This window comes from Lygodium microphyllum, chromosome 9 (assembly GCF_053477565.2).
Source record: "Lygodium microphyllum isolate KBCC chromosome 9, Lygodium_microphyllum_v1.1.10, whole genome shotgun sequence".
Lineage (NCBI taxonomy): Eukaryota > Viridiplantae > Streptophyta > Polypodiopsida > Schizaeales > Lygodiaceae > Lygodium > Lygodium microphyllum.
In genome coordinates this window covers 105,200,591-105,214,246 of record NC_141143.1, presented here as the reverse complement: position 1 = coordinate 105,214,246, position 13,656 = coordinate 105,200,591, and the positions used below count along the sequence as shown (strand labels likewise).

At 41.7% G+C, this 13,656-nt stretch overlaps 1 protein-coding gene across 1 annotated transcript in view; it reads right to left on the bottom strand.

Moving 5' to 3' along the window:
- LOC148031382 (PRA1 family protein A1-like) overlaps positions 1 to 7,500 on the bottom strand; it is a 42,331-nt gene extending 34,831 nt beyond the window's left edge. The window contains exon 1 of the mRNA XM_087684906.1: positions 7,123 to 7,500. Within this exon, the coding sequence (XP_087541032.1) occupies positions 7,123 to 7,280 (158 nt within the window). The 5' untranslated portion in view covers positions 7,281 to 7,500. The remainder of the gene's footprint in view (positions 1 to 7,122) is intronic.
- Between the last annotated feature and the right edge of the window lie 6,156 nt (positions 7,501 to 13,656).

Below are 13,656 nucleotides of genomic sequence, written 5' to 3'. Positions count from 1 at the left end.
CCTCCTTTCTATCCCTCTTACCCCTATTATTCGACACCTCACAATTTTTCCTCATCAACCAAGCATGCATTCACTGACAAGACTCATTTCAACGGGCCTAACTACACTACTTAGTCAAACCTAATGAGCTATGCCTAGACTCATAGAACTTGAGGGATACAGTGCAAGGGCTCGAACCCCAATCACCCTCACCTTGTTCCATATGAGGCTATCCATTCTTGGAAGGCTAGAAACGATTCCACCCTTGTTGAGTTGATACAAGAATTCCTTCTAGAGTATCAATTTCAATTTCAGCATTTTGACCTTGCAGTGGAGCAGTGGGAATACTTAACTAACCGCTATGTAGCTCGAGATGGGATCCATCATATAAATCTCAACCATGAGCTCCAAAATTTAGAATCACCGATCAAGATGACCTTAAGGTCAAATTGGCTGGACCAATTTTGATTCTCCATATCTATCAATACCTTTCTTGTTGGAATGTGATACTTCAAGAGATTGCATTGATATAGTCTTACAACTGCTTATGAAAGCACCTACAAAAAGCAAAACAAATGCTACAACAAATGAGAAGTTTATGGCCATCACTCAACCTTTAAAAACTAGAGACACTATCTTGTAGGTGGAAATTTTCTCATCAAAACTAATCACGATAGTATATTCTATGGGCTAACTAAAACAATTCAACTTTCAAGTATTACATGTGTCTGAGAAGCAAAACAAGGTAGTTAATGCCCTATTAAGAAGACCTCAAATTCATACAATGTTCATGATTTATCATAAAGATTTCAAGAGTATGAGAACATGTGTACTTTTAATGAAGATTTTAAAGTCATTTGGAAAAGTTTACATTTTGGTAAAAAGATAAACGCTCATGTTGTCAGAGTGAAGCAATGCGGAAGCGAATGACTGTAACAAAGAGTGAACAGAGAGAGAAAGAGACAGTGAAACGCAGAAAATCTGCAATGAAAAATGTTGTAAAGGATGCAGAATTATACAGGAATGCAGAGAAAATATCTACTTATGTCTCCACCTTGAGGATCTCAATCTCCGTCAGCCCGGAGAGCAATCTCCATCATCGAAAGGCTGAATCTATCAGATACAATGTTCAAGACTGCTGGAAACTCAGCCATATAAAGGCTGAAAATAATAGCCTCAAAATAACCTGAAATAATCAGGTCACCTCCATTAAATGCAGCCGACTGCAATCAGACTGTCCGACTACTACCACGTGGCAGCCTGCCACATGGCATTGCTGATGTGGCCATCGGAACTGACTCTCAACACCCTCTCAGATCCTGGACAAGGTAGCAAATGGAGGGATCTGGAATGTTGGTGAAGGAAAGCCTAGGAAAGTGCCTTCCTAAACAAATTTGCAAGATTGTCTTCAGTCTTACAATATTCCACATCGATGATCACATCCAAAAGCTTCTCCTTGATGAAGTGATATTGGATCTCTATGTGCTTCGTCCGGGCATGGAATACAAGATTCCGTGCCAAGGTGATGCAACTGTCATTGTCACACCGCAAAATAGTAAGACGAGTCTGGGGGCAGCCAAGCTCCTCCGGGCTACCGTGGGCTGCTTCTTGCTACTCCAAGAGATAGCACCATCACCCAAGGTAAAACAATAACCTGTAGTAGACCGCCTTTGATCCACATCACCAACCCAATCTGAATCGCTCCCACCTACAAGAACAAGATCAAAAGCACCTATACCTGCTAGATAGGAAATCCTGAGGTTGGAGGTCCCCCTCAAACCGAAGTATCCTCTGAGCAGCCTGCCAATGCACCTGCTGAGGTGCACTCATGAACCCAGCCAAGAGACCTACAGCAAAACATAGATCAACCTGTGTGTTGAGAAGCCAAATCAATGATCCAATCAGCTGACGGTAGCGGGTAGCATCCACCAAAGGAGAATCTGCGTGTGAAGTGGCTTTTCAATTCGAATCCATAGAAGTAGAAATGGACCGACGATCCTCCATCTCAAAAGTCACCAAGAGCTGCTGTACATATCTCTGCTGAGAGATGAAAATCCCCCTCTAAGACTAATAAATCTCATGGCCCAAAAGAAATGGAAAAGTCCTAAATCCGTCGTATCGAACTTCTGATGTAGGGCTGCCTTCGTCTCTTTGACCTTCTATGCATGATCACCTGTAACAATCAAGTTGTCAACATACAAAACAAACAACACACAACCACCCTCAAAAGTGTGCACATAAAGCTGCGGATCAGCCCTAGAGCACCGATATCCCAACTGGGCCTCGAGAAACAAATCAATCTTCTCGTTCCAAGCATGCGGAGCCTGCTTCAGGCCATACAAGGCCTTCTTCAAACTGTAAATCTTCCCATCTAAGGAACCAAAGCCAAGAGGTTGCTCTACATAGATCTCCTCCTTCAAATCACCATTCAAGAAGGCTAACTTCACATCCAACTGAAAGACATGTCATCTCCTATGACCAACCAAGGCAAGAACAGCATGAATAGTCACCATGCGAGCACTGGCGGCAAAAGTATCATGGAAATCAACACCTGGGCGCTGCATAAAACCTTTAGCAACAAGGCGAGCCTTGTGCTTGTCCAAAGAGCCATCACTATGGTACTTGGACTTGAAGACCCATTTAACACCAATCACCTTCTTACGAGAGAGACGAGGCACAAGAGACCAAGTGCCATTCCGCTCAATAGCCTCCAACTCATCGCCTTCCACCAATTATCTAACTATAAAGCCCCCTTCACTGATGTAGGCTCTCTATCCTGCATAATACGGAACATCAAACAATAGTTCGAGCGAACAAGCTTCATAATATGTGCCTAATGCTGTTGTGACCTCCACGGACCATCTTGCGGTTGCCACTCCTCAAGGATCCCCTCGATCCCTCAATCTCGAAGCATGGCATGGGCCCAACGAGGAGGCAGCGAATCTCGCCTCGACGCTTTCTATCTATTGAAGCTTCTGGAGGGTCCACTAGCAATGGAGGACCAATCGGTGAATCCGATGGCTAGATAGTAGACTCCTCATCCAAAGAATAATCCTCAAGAGAGACAGGCTCGAGAGGAACGGTCGTTGAGGCCCAACTATCACCGAAATCTTCAAGTACAAGGTGATCCTCATCCCCCTCTCGGACTAGAACCTCCACGAACCGAACATCACAGCTCGTGTAGACATCCCACGCAACAGGATCATACAATAGGTAGTCTTGAGATTGCGAGCTATAGCCCACAAACATCTGTCTTCTGGGAGCCACTTCAAATTTGTCACGCTGTGTCTTCGAGATGTGAACATAAGCATCACACCCAAAAACCCTTAAATAAGAAACTTCAGGCTTGGATCCAAAGTACGCCTCAAAAGGTGTCATATTAACAACAATGAAAGTAGGAGAACGATTAAGGATGTGAACTAAAGTAGCCACAACCTCAACCCATAGACACTGAGATGTCTAACGATGCTCCATCATAGTACATGCCATCTCGATCACACTACAATTCTTCCGCTCCAAAATGTCATTCTCCTGAGGGGTGTTTGTATTGGCAAACTCCTGGTGTATGCCATGATCCACACAAAACCAAGCAAACTCATTAGAAACAAATTCTCATTCCTTATCCGATCGTAAAGTCTTTAGCTTCCACCCCGATCGGTTCTCCTCAAAGAGCAACCAATCCTTGAAGTTGGAGAAAGCCTCCGACTTCAGCTTCAAGAAATAGACCCATGTCATTCTATTGTAATCATCTACAATGAGCATGAACTACAAACTCCCTCAAAGGGATTCCGTCCTCATTGGTCCACAAAGATCGGTAGAAACAAGCACCAAGGGTACTAAAGACCACCTCGAAGCCTTGTTGGGAACAACATCACAAGTCTACTTCCCACGGATGCAGAATACACAAGGCTGCTGACTCACCACAATATCTGGCAAACCTTGAACAAACCGATCCTTAGACGCCTTCCGAAGGTATTCATAATTGAGGTGACCAAACCGAGCATGCCAAAGCTCGGACTGTGTTTGAGAGGTAAAAAGAAGAGAAGTCAAGGCAAAAGAAGACCGCAACTTATAGACTCCATTCTCATAACCTGAAGACAAAGCCGCTCTCGATAGTCGATCAAGAATCCGAAAAGAATCCACATCAAACTCGACCAAAAGACTGAGACACAAATCTTGTGCACCAAGAGAATATAATATCCCAAAGCCAGTACATAAGTACCTCTTAGATGCATGCACACCACGCCCGTCTGGAATAAGATACATGTTACCCTATCCTTGAATAGGAATAGACGAACTATCTCCAATAAGAATTTGTCCATGAGAAGGCCGCAAATGAGTAACACCTGCGAAAGAAGGAGTCATGTGCCTAGAGGCACCACTGCCAACAATCCACTCCCGAGTAAATGGGGGACAGTCAATACAGCATCAGAAACCGGCATAGACGAATCCTCAATCACCTCTAAATGGAGGAAAGCAGCTGATGAGGAAGTAGCCACCGCTCCAAAATCCTTTGAAGATTTCTCTTTCTTCTCTTTGTCGAGGCAATCCTTCTTCCAATGACCTATTTTGCCGCAAATGTGACAAGTAGACTCCTTGTCTTTGTCCTTCTTAGATTTGTCTTCTTTCTTCTTCTTCTGGTCCTTCCCCTTCTTCTAAGAAGATTGACCAACCAAAGCTTTAGATTTCGAAGCATTGGTTCCTTTCAGTCGCTCCTCTTGGTCCAAGACCATAGAAACCAACTCTTCCCACCGAAGAGTCTCAGACAGCCCTGAAGCAATTAAGGTGGAATAAAAACCGTTGAAGCGAGACAGTAACTATGAAAGGAGAGTTGTCGCCATGTCTTCAGAAGTGATCACCTTCCCTGCGTTTTGAACCTGCATCTAAAGCTACCTTAGCTTGTTGATATGCTCCCGCATGGATGATGACTTGTTGACACTCATAGTCCTCATTTACACTTTCAAAGACACGCTTCATGACGTTCATCCAATTATACATCTAATCCAACTCCAGCCATAACCCCCTAGCCACCGTTAAATGCTCTATGTGAGAGAGAACAATTCTAGTACATGAGAGAAATAGAAACGAGCGAATACATACATTGAGTTTATCCCAATGTCCTAGAGCCTTTGCCAACTCCACCTTCACACACTAGAAGAGAGTCTGGACTTGTCTCGTGAAGGACAATTGATAGCCTCTGTAACAAGCTCCGTCAAATCATAGAACTCCAATATGGCAAGCATCATGACCCGCCAAATGCGGTAGTTCTCACCATTGAGCTTTTGATCTGAAGGAAGAGCCAGTAGGACGGGCACCTTTTAGTCCATGATCGCCTAAAACTCTTCCTCGATCTCAGAAGACATCTTCACCTACAGTGCCTACACAAAACACAAAAAATAGTCCCCCTCTGACTGTGAAAATACAGCCTGCTAGGGCTGAGGTTCGCTCATCTTGTTCCTTCTTCGTCCGGCCGAAGGAGATGAAAATGTAAAATCTGCACTTGAAGGACAAAAACACAGCCTTCTTCCTTCTCTAACAGCAGAAAAATAGCAGCAACTTCAACAAATCTTCTCTTTTCTCGCACGCCCACGCTCGCCTCAATCTTGTTCTGATATGCAACCCACCTGCTCACACTTGAATGCTGAAAACACAGCCTTATGTCACATTGAAAACTCCTCTTCAAATAGGTCCATCCTTCAATGCTCTGATACCATGTCAGAGTGAAACAATGCAAAAGCGAATGACCGTGATAAAGAGTGAACAGAGAGAATAGAGAGAGAGTGAAACGCAAAAAATCTACAGCAAAGAATGATATATAAGGATGCAAAATTATACAAGAGTGCATAGAAAATATTTGCGTATGTCTTCGCCTCGAGGATCTCAATCTCCATCAACCCCGAGAGCAATCTCCGTCATCAACAGGCTGAAATCTATCAGATACAATGTTCAAGGCTGCTGGAAACTCAGCCTTATAAAGGCTGAAAATAATAGCCTCAAAATAACCCAAAATAATCACGTCAACTGCATTAAATGCAGCCAATTAGCAGCTTGCCACATGGCATTGCTGATGTGGCCATTTGAACTAACTCTCAACGCGTTGCCAAAGGTGGATTTCTTTTGATGAAGAATAAGTTGTGTCACACAAAAGATTTTACGCCTAAAGTAACAAAAGAATATCATGTTGGTCCCTGTATAGCTCATCACGGTATTCTGGGCCCAAAATGCATCTCTTATGGCCAAACTTCGATGATATATTTAGCAATTTATTGAAGAATGTCTTGTGTGCCAAAAGTTTGCATGGCTTTTATAGCCATTTCCAATCAGAAGAGGCCTTCCGATCTTCTCAAGAATACAATTATCCTCAACCCATATCCCTTAGGGTGCCTCTCTTTAGAATGAACCTCCTTCGTCTTCCCAAAACAAAGCATGTATATACACATTATAGACTACTCTCTTTACTATAATTCTTTCCTCATTAAATCTCTCTATGAAGCTCTAATCAATTTCATGTAATCCATATGTAATTGTGATGATGAATCCAAATATTGCATATCCAAATGGGACCAAGTTATGTAAGGTTCACTATATTTATGAACTGTAAAAAGATAAGAGGAGTGAAATGTTTACTTGCATCCTTTTCCTCAACTTCCTCTATTATCGAATAGATAAACTTTATCTTCACATGAGGCACTTATAAAAACTATTAGCTTCCAAAGTAATCAAGGCACTAGCCAAGGCATTCTCTTCCTCAATTCATCTCTCTTGAGAATGAAACTCTTTGATCTTCACAAAATGAAGCAAGCATAAACACGACATAGATCTCCACAAGCCACAAATCAGGAAATTCTCTGGAACTCCTTGATCTTCACAAAAGCAAGCATCCGTATACATGTGGTAAGAGTATACATGGGGTAGACTCGTCCACATACTCTTTCAGATAAGCACAAAGGCCCTTCATTGCAAATGTTCCATAAAAGACTACAATGAGTTCCATATTAACCACATGTTTACCAGAATCCGAATCCGTTTGAAGAAACATTCCAGGCTGCAAGTTTGAAGAAACAGTCTAGGCTGCGGACCTGCATCTTCTGTCATGCAAGGAAAGAGCGGACAGATCGACCTGGACGAGGAAGGAGCACTTACTAGTAAAGGTTGCACTTGGTCCGGCTCTCCCACTTGGCGACACTTCGAGGCACAGTGAATTTGGCGAAGAACTCCGCCAGAGGCCGAGGAGGAGAGTTCCATTCCACTTCCCTCAAGGCGTCCACGAGCTCCTCCACGGTCACGTTGCCCCAATCCATGGCTGTCAGGAAACCTCCTCCCTCAGCTGTTCAAGCGGATGCCTGTCGCGACCTGTATCATACACGCCCGCCCGCGATCTTTTGATTCTTGATGGCGATGATCGAATTCAAAACACACAGTAGATCGGAAAACTGTTGGAGTCTCTGGCAGGGAAATGAGAATCCGCAGCTGCCTAACCTTTTGTTTTCTCTTCTCTGAGGGGGGGAGGGGGACCTTCTTAGGTGCCGTTCGCGCGAGGTGCCCCTAAGACGTCATTTACCCGCTTCTGAGGGACTCTTCGGGCATTCCAGCCGACTATGAGAATGATTGGGTTGTCTATTCCTTCATGAGCTTCAAGAAGACAACTTCGGATGGCAACATGTTGCATGCTATGAAGATGTTTGTGCTGTAGATCTCCAAACAATAGCATGGTTGTCTCAAGTAATAGCATGGTAGTTTGGAGCAACTCTTGGGCAACTAAGGGGTTGGAAAAGACTACATTTTGATGCTAAGCAATGGTGGGCAGCTAAGACAATAATATAGCACGTAGACCAATGGGAGTAGCAAAGGGAACAACTATTTTTTCCAAAACAACAAATAGATCATAGCAACACCATGTGATCATGTGGTGACACCATTGCCAAAGGGCTAAATCAATCAACACAAGATGGCGTGGTTGTGTTTAAGGGTTGGACCGGTAGTGTAGCAAGTTTGGGGAAGATGAGGGTGATGAGGATAATATCAATAAAATTTGGTTGAAGCAGGGCTGATGTGACAAAGTGTGGCTCCCTTTAAATGAATTCAAACATGTGGTGTGAACACTGAACAATAACTTTATGAGTCTTACCTTTTTCACCATATACAAGAGCCAAATAAGCTAGCCAATAATTGAGGTATTAATTTTGATCTCATTTTTTACCCATTGAATAATCATGGATCACTAGCTTTTTCATACCCACCAATGTACTTTACCCCCTCCTCCCATATTATGTCCACCTTAAAGCTATAAAGAGCCTCAAACATTGAGAAGTCTCACATGTGGAAGTCCCCCTACCTCTACATCCTCCACCTCTCTCTACCTCCACATCCCCCATCTCTACCCCCTGTATACTTCTAGCTCACTCTATTCCTCCACCTCTCTCTATCTCTCACTAAGAGGTTACTTGCTCTTGCCATGCTGGATAATGCTATGACTTGGTCACAAGGCTATGTGCATATTAAGTGTAGCATGCCCATCTAATGTTCCCTTGATGGCATTGTTTTGGTTGCCCACCATCAAGCAACAAATTTAAGTGACACCATCTAGAACTCCCATGGAATATCACGAACTTTACTGCTTAGGATCACTTGAGTCTACCTCATAAGAGAATGTCCACCCCATTTCCACAAGGATCAACCTAAAAAATAAGGTTCCTAAACAATACTAAGTTTATCTAATAGCTTGTATAATATTAGTCACAAGCAATTGCTAATGCGATTTAACCCAAACGAAAGTAAACATGTGTCACACTTGGTTCAGAGAGGGTAAGAAACTAGGGGGAGCTAGCATCATCCCCTTTACCCATAAGACAAAGTCTCACCTCGGCCCTCTAAAATGACATGAGGACGAATTCTAAATTAATCTTCCTATGATGGTTAATATTTATGCCCTTCCTACTTGCTTCTATTCTATTGTTTTGAGAGAAACCTCTTAGCTTATTGAGATCATCCTACCATCGAATGGATTCGTCGAGGCTCAACCCTCACGCTTCCCTTTTATGAGAGGAATTTGATTAATTGTCTAATTACTTAGCACATCTAATTTGACATATAAAAACAAGTTCCTAAATTAGCCCATTAGGGACAAGGTCCATTCACATAATTTAGTCACACAACACGAAAACAATTTGAAGATAATCATTCAAAAAACAATTATTTGTTTCAAATTGGGCAAATTCATTCATATAAGACTCCACCCAAAGGCCATACCACCAATTAGCATTAGGTCCTTCTAGAAAAGCCATCTCAGGCTTGCATGACAATTAGACTAGTCCTAGATGTCCAAAGGGATTTACGATTAGATTAGTCCTAGATGTCTAAAGGGATTTACGATTAGACTAGTCCTACATGTCCTAGGGATTTACGATTAGAGCCCTCCTGACAACCTTGTCATCTCTTGGTTAATGTTTGATCCCTATGGAGGGACCTCTCCCATCCAGAGCTAGTCCTAACATCCAAAATGGACAAGAATAGTCCCCTTTGGTGAAGAGCTCCTGCAACTAGCCTTGGAGGAGGCATAGTGTGTATTTGAGCTCAACCTTATTTAATACAAACCCTAAGTAGGATACCCAAGCACAAACAACCCTTTAGATGCAATTTATGCAACTCAGAATTTGCTCCACTTAGCATCCTTCCAACTTGAAGCTCCATCGTTCTTATAGAGATTGTTGTGAACTTAGGTAACATCATTTATCATACCTTAAGGGTCCTTTGTTATCTTAAGGCCTTTAAATACAATCTTGATCTTTATTCTTAAGAAGCTCTAGTTCTCTAACTCAAAATACTTAAAGATCATCAAAAGATATTTCAAATTATAATCTCTATAAGAGTCTAGGGGTTTAGTTTCCATGATTCATAAGGCTACAAATAGCCTCTTTATGTAAGAACCTAGGGTGTGGATAATCCCTTATCTTTTTAATAAATGGATTTACTTAACCATCCCCATATCTTGAACTTTATGTTTCAAATTTCATCATCATTGAAGAAAAAGGATTGTTTTTTCAATGCGACCAATTTGGGTAAGCTTATAGGTCATATCGGACTCCTCCTAGTCTACTTGAGGTTAGCTTTACCTTCTCCTATCCTAGGTGAAGGCACAACCAATTCAATTTCCTATCTTCAAGTGATCCCATATCTTTATAGATACTAATTCATATAATCTTCTATAAGTTAGCACGTACAGATTTGATCAAATGCCCATTATCATTGAGGGGAATGCTTCGTGTGGAATTCCCCTCTAGGGTATCATTTGTGGGACCAATTGAGCCGTAAAGAAACACCATAAGATGCTTGAAAACCTCATGTCTATAGATACAACTTAGCCTATTGAGATATAGTAGCAAATGTATTAACTATGGCTTTAAAATGGCTTGGCTCGATGCAAATGGCGTAACACTTGCACAAGTGATCTTGTTCCTAGCTACCATGCTCCTAGCTCTAGCATTTCCTTACTTTAGGGCCATCGTACATGAGCTCTATGCTTTGTTGACATCCTACTCCTTTATGCTCTTTGTTGGTCTAGTAAGTTTATGCACTCTTAGAGTCAAAGTAAGGTGAGGCAAAAGATAAGCAAAGATATAGAGTTTCCTTGATGAGGGAGAGTATATTGATGGCAGGGGATCTGAGGAAGAGGGAAGAGTTGAGCTTTTGGATCCTCCAACTTCTTCCCTTCACACTGTCTCTCCCTCCTTCTGCCCCCCCCCCCCTCTCTCTCTCTCTCTCTCTCTCTCTCTCTCTCTCTCTCTCTCTCTCTCTCTCTCTCTCTCTCTCTCTCTCTCTCTCTCTCTCTCTCTCTCTCTCTCTCTCTCTCTCTCTCTCTCTCTCTCTCTCTCTCTCTCTCTCTCTCTCTCTCTCTCATTTTGTAGTAGTGTAAAATGAATAGTATGGAAGGGTAAGAAAATAATGTTGATAGTCTTGTACTAAGGTTATTATATAACCTTAGTATGGATCCTCATCATTGTCAATTTTCTCATCATCTACTCAATAGGACTCTTCTTCTCATATTGTCTCTCTTCGCATTCATCTCAATGGTGACTATGCTCCTCCCCCTTTCACTTAGTGTATTCTGACCATCTTCTTTTGCATGGTGTGCTAGATGATCACACTCTTATTGTCACATTGATCCACCTCAATTTTTATGAAGGCAATGATAATGTTTGCGATTATGATATTGAGAAAATCAACGATTATTTTGAAGGGTAACTATAGTAATGATAATGAGGGAGACTACAACAACTCATCTATACTAATCACGATGATAAAGACATAGATTATGATAATGTGACGGAGACAATGATGATGCTGATCTCGATGATCATGTCAAGTTTGAGGAGGAGACAATGTGAGAAAAAACGATGGTAGTTCAGTCAACTTATGAAAACTTTTAAGCTTTTTTACTTTTAAAGCTCGAGGGGTTTTTTTTGTGGTTAAATTTCTTCCCCCCTTCATGTGGGTTTGGGAATACAATGTTGTGGAATATTGCATCCTCTACAACTTTAAAATACATTATGAGCACAACAAGGAGAACTTGGGCTTGCCTTGGTGCAAGGGGCACAACACTTGCACGAGCGACCTTGTTCCCAACTCCAAGCTCTAACATTTCTTCACTTTGGGGGGTTTGTGTGCCATAGAGTTGGGGCAAGGTGAGGGAAAAGATAAGTAAAGATGTAAAGTTTCATTAATGTGGGAGAGTACATCGATGATGGGTATTTGAGAAAGAGGGTAGAGTCAAGCTTTTTAGTCCTCCAACTTCTTCCCTTCTCCCTTGAGCCAAGCCAAAATGCTTTGCCAACCCTCTCCTTCCTTCTACCCCCCCTCTCTCTCTCTCTTTTTGCTATTTGAGAAGTATGCGCAAGGGTAAGGAAAAAAGTCAATAGCCTTGTACTAAGGTTATTATATAGCCTTAGTATGGCTCCTCATCATCATCGTTTTTCTCATCACTTGTTGAACATGACTCTTCTTCCCATCTTGTCTCTCTTAGTGTTCATCTCAATGGTGACTATGCTCTTTTCCCTTTCACACATCATGTTCTAGCCCTCTTCTTTTGCATGATGAGCTGGACAATAATTTTTACAAAGGCAACAATCATGTTTGTGATGCTGATATCAAGGCAATTGATGATTAGTTAGAAGGGTAACTATGATAATGATAATGAGAAGACAATTCTTAGTTCAAATGGTAGCTCATTCATAGTAATTGCAATGATAAAGACGACGACAACGATGATGATGATGACAGAAACAACAATGATGTTGATCTTGATGATCATATCAAGTATGAGGAGGAGACGATAAGAGAAAAATGACGGTAGTTTACTCAATTGATGAAAGCTTTTAAGTTTTTTTTTGTTTTTAAAGCTCAAGCTTTGTGGTTAATTTTCTTTTATTTCTAGTGCAAAAGCCCCCCTTCACACATAGGTTGGGAATACAATGTCATGTGATATTATATCCTCTACAACTTTAAAATATATAACGAGCTAAATGAGGAGAAACTAGGCTTGGTTCGATGTAGGTGGCACATCACTTGTGAGAGCAATCTTGTTCCTAGCTCTCATGCTCCAAGTTTCTAGCATTCCTTCACTTTGGGGCCATTGTACATGAGCTCTATACGTCATCCATGTCCCGCTCCTTACACTCTTTATTGGTCTTGTAAGTTTGTGCGCACTTCGAGTTGGGGCAAGCTGAGGCAAAAGATAAGCAATGATATAGAGTTTCATTGATGAGGGAGAGTATATCGATGATGGGGATATGAGGAAGAGGGGAGAATCAACCTTTTCGATCCTCCAACTTCTTCTCTTCTCTCTCTCTCTCTATATATTGCAAAGTAAAATGAGGATGGCTCCTCATCATCATTGGTTTTCTCATCATCTACTTGAAAGGAATCTTCTTCTCACCTTGTCTCTCTCAATATTCATCTTGATGGTGACTATGCTCCTTCCCCTTTTACTTAGTGTATTCTGGTTGTCTTCTTCTGCATGGTGCATTGAATGATCACACTTCTATTGTCATGCTGATCCAACTTGATTTTTACAAAGGCAACCATGATGATATTGAGGAAATCAATGATTAGTTTGAAGCATAACTACAATAATGATAATGAGGGATGATGCTCAATTTAAATGGGGGCTCAAGTGATTATGAGATGATAAAGACAAAGATTATGATAATTGTCGAGATGACAAGCTCAACACGTGTAGACATTGATGATGGACCACTTGGCTAGATGGGTCTGCATATCTACACTTAGCATGTCGGTGATCATTGTGATTCTCATATGGCCACTAACTTATCACTTATTAGATTTAGTTTGTTGCACCTACCTACAGCTAGCATAGTTATAGTGCCAATCAATTAGTATATTCAGTTATGCACAATTTGACTTTGTAGGCCACTTTCCTTTATGTTGTATCTTATCTATACTTTGTGTACATTGTATTGTGTGTGGAAGAAGAAAAAGAAACCAACAAGAAAATGTTGTGGCCTCCATCTCTCTTCTTGTGTTCTTGAGTAAGCTCTCTCTTGTGTATATGGTGTGTGTTTGGTGCAACAGCTCAAGCAAGTCCCCCCACCATGTGATTCTTGACATGGCATCAGAGAAGCACCACCGAGAGAGACTAGTTTTGAAGGCTAAAGTAAAGGA